The sequence below is a fragment of the Papaver somniferum genome, chromosome 8 (assembly GCF_003573695.1).
Source record: "Papaver somniferum cultivar HN1 chromosome 8, ASM357369v1, whole genome shotgun sequence".
NCBI lineage: Eukaryota > Viridiplantae > Streptophyta > Magnoliopsida > Ranunculales > Papaveraceae > Papaver > Papaver somniferum.
Window position 1 is genome coordinate 52,613,387 of NC_039365.1, and position 1,406 is coordinate 52,614,792.

Here is a 1,406-nt window from a genome sequence, read left to right on the forward strand (position 1 = left end):
TCCTTAGAGTTAAAGGAATTTTGAAAAGACCTGTAGTTCAGGATAAAATTTATTTGTGAGTCTTTAAAAATTTTATTTGGAATATGTAGACCCTTGCAAAAATAGAAAAGACCCTACTTTCATAGACGAATGCTCGTTTGAGCATAACAAGTTTTTTTTATTAACTCACGTAAAAAAAAAGAATTCTTTTTTCACACGTGAGATTTTTTCAATAATTTTTTGATAAAAATCAAATAGCAATTTTTGAGTAATTGTTAAAGATAAACAATTGTATTTTATGATTTTATGATGTGTGTTTGCGGCATAAAATCCCGGAACGTTCACATGAGGAGTTTATGTGAATTGTTCATGGTTTCGTGAAAAGTCAGTGTTGACTCTTGAATGATATATTTTGCTCGTCTTCGCAGGTTTGAAGGAGCGAGCAAGTTTTCGGAGTTTTACGATGTTATCACTAAGTTCGTGAAACCGTAAATAGGTAAGAATTAAGGATTGTCGTTTTGTTATGAATTCGATATTAGCATATTTGTAATTGTGCGCTTATGGTTCCAGATAATGGTGACTTCCAGGAGCAGTGATTATGATTATGATTATTCCTCTAGCTCTTCTGACGAGGATTCCAAGGTTCCAGAGATGAATATTTCTACAGCAGAATCTCGCGCCAAGATGGACCAGTCATTGAAGAAGTCTAAGGAAGCCATAAACGGCATGTCTCTTGATCAGCTGAAGACTGCCCGTGTTAGATTCTCGAAGAGGAAATCCTAGGATGAGATAGTAGCTGAGTACCGGGAGAAGAGGCTTCGAATTCAGCGCATACGGTTAGCCGCCGAGGAGAAGCTTCGCTCTCATCCTGATGGTGTAACCTCGGATTCAGACGCTGAAGAAGAAGAACCCGTATGGGAGCCAAGGAATCACAAAATTAAGCCACACCGGCTTACCAGGGAGATTGAGCGATTAGTTGAGGATGATCTTGAAGCTGGACACAAAAAGGAAGAGTATTGGGATGCAATGTACAACGATCCTGATGAGAGAGAAGACTTTGGTGATGATTCTAACAGTGATTCTGAGGAAGAGCGTGAAGAAGATTCCAGGAAAGACGATGATGGTGATGAAGAGTCCGATGAGTCTGACGATTAGTCTTGCTTGCGAATATCTCTGAGATCATTTATTTTTCGTTGAAGTAGATATTGTTTTGGCTGTTCGAGAAGTTTGACCATAAAGATGTTGCGTTAGAGATCATTATTATCATTATTATTCTTTTTGAACAATAATTTCTTATCGCATTTTATGCCAAGTCTTCTTCATGCCTCTAATTGGATGAGATGGACCGATATCCGTATAGGTGCAAATTGACCCCGCAACGTGAATGCACAAGCAGACACGTGATCTGCCCGATGATCCATCCGTAG

The 1,406-nt window shown here is 38.7% G+C and overlaps 1 protein-coding gene across 1 annotated transcript; it reads left to right on the top strand.

Moving 5' to 3' along the window:
* The first annotated feature begins 552 nt into the window (after nucleotides 1–552).
* Nucleotides 553–1,134, top strand: LOC113305548 (nuclear polyadenylated RNA-binding protein 3-like). The gene is made up of 2 exons (XM_026554569.1): nucleotides 553–733; nucleotides 872–1,134. The coding sequence occupies exons 1-2, from the start codon at nucleotides 553–555 to the stop codon at nucleotides 1,132–1,134; spliced, it is 444 nt and encodes a 147-aa protein (XP_026410354.1).
* Nucleotides 1,135–1,406: the final 272 nt, after the last annotated feature.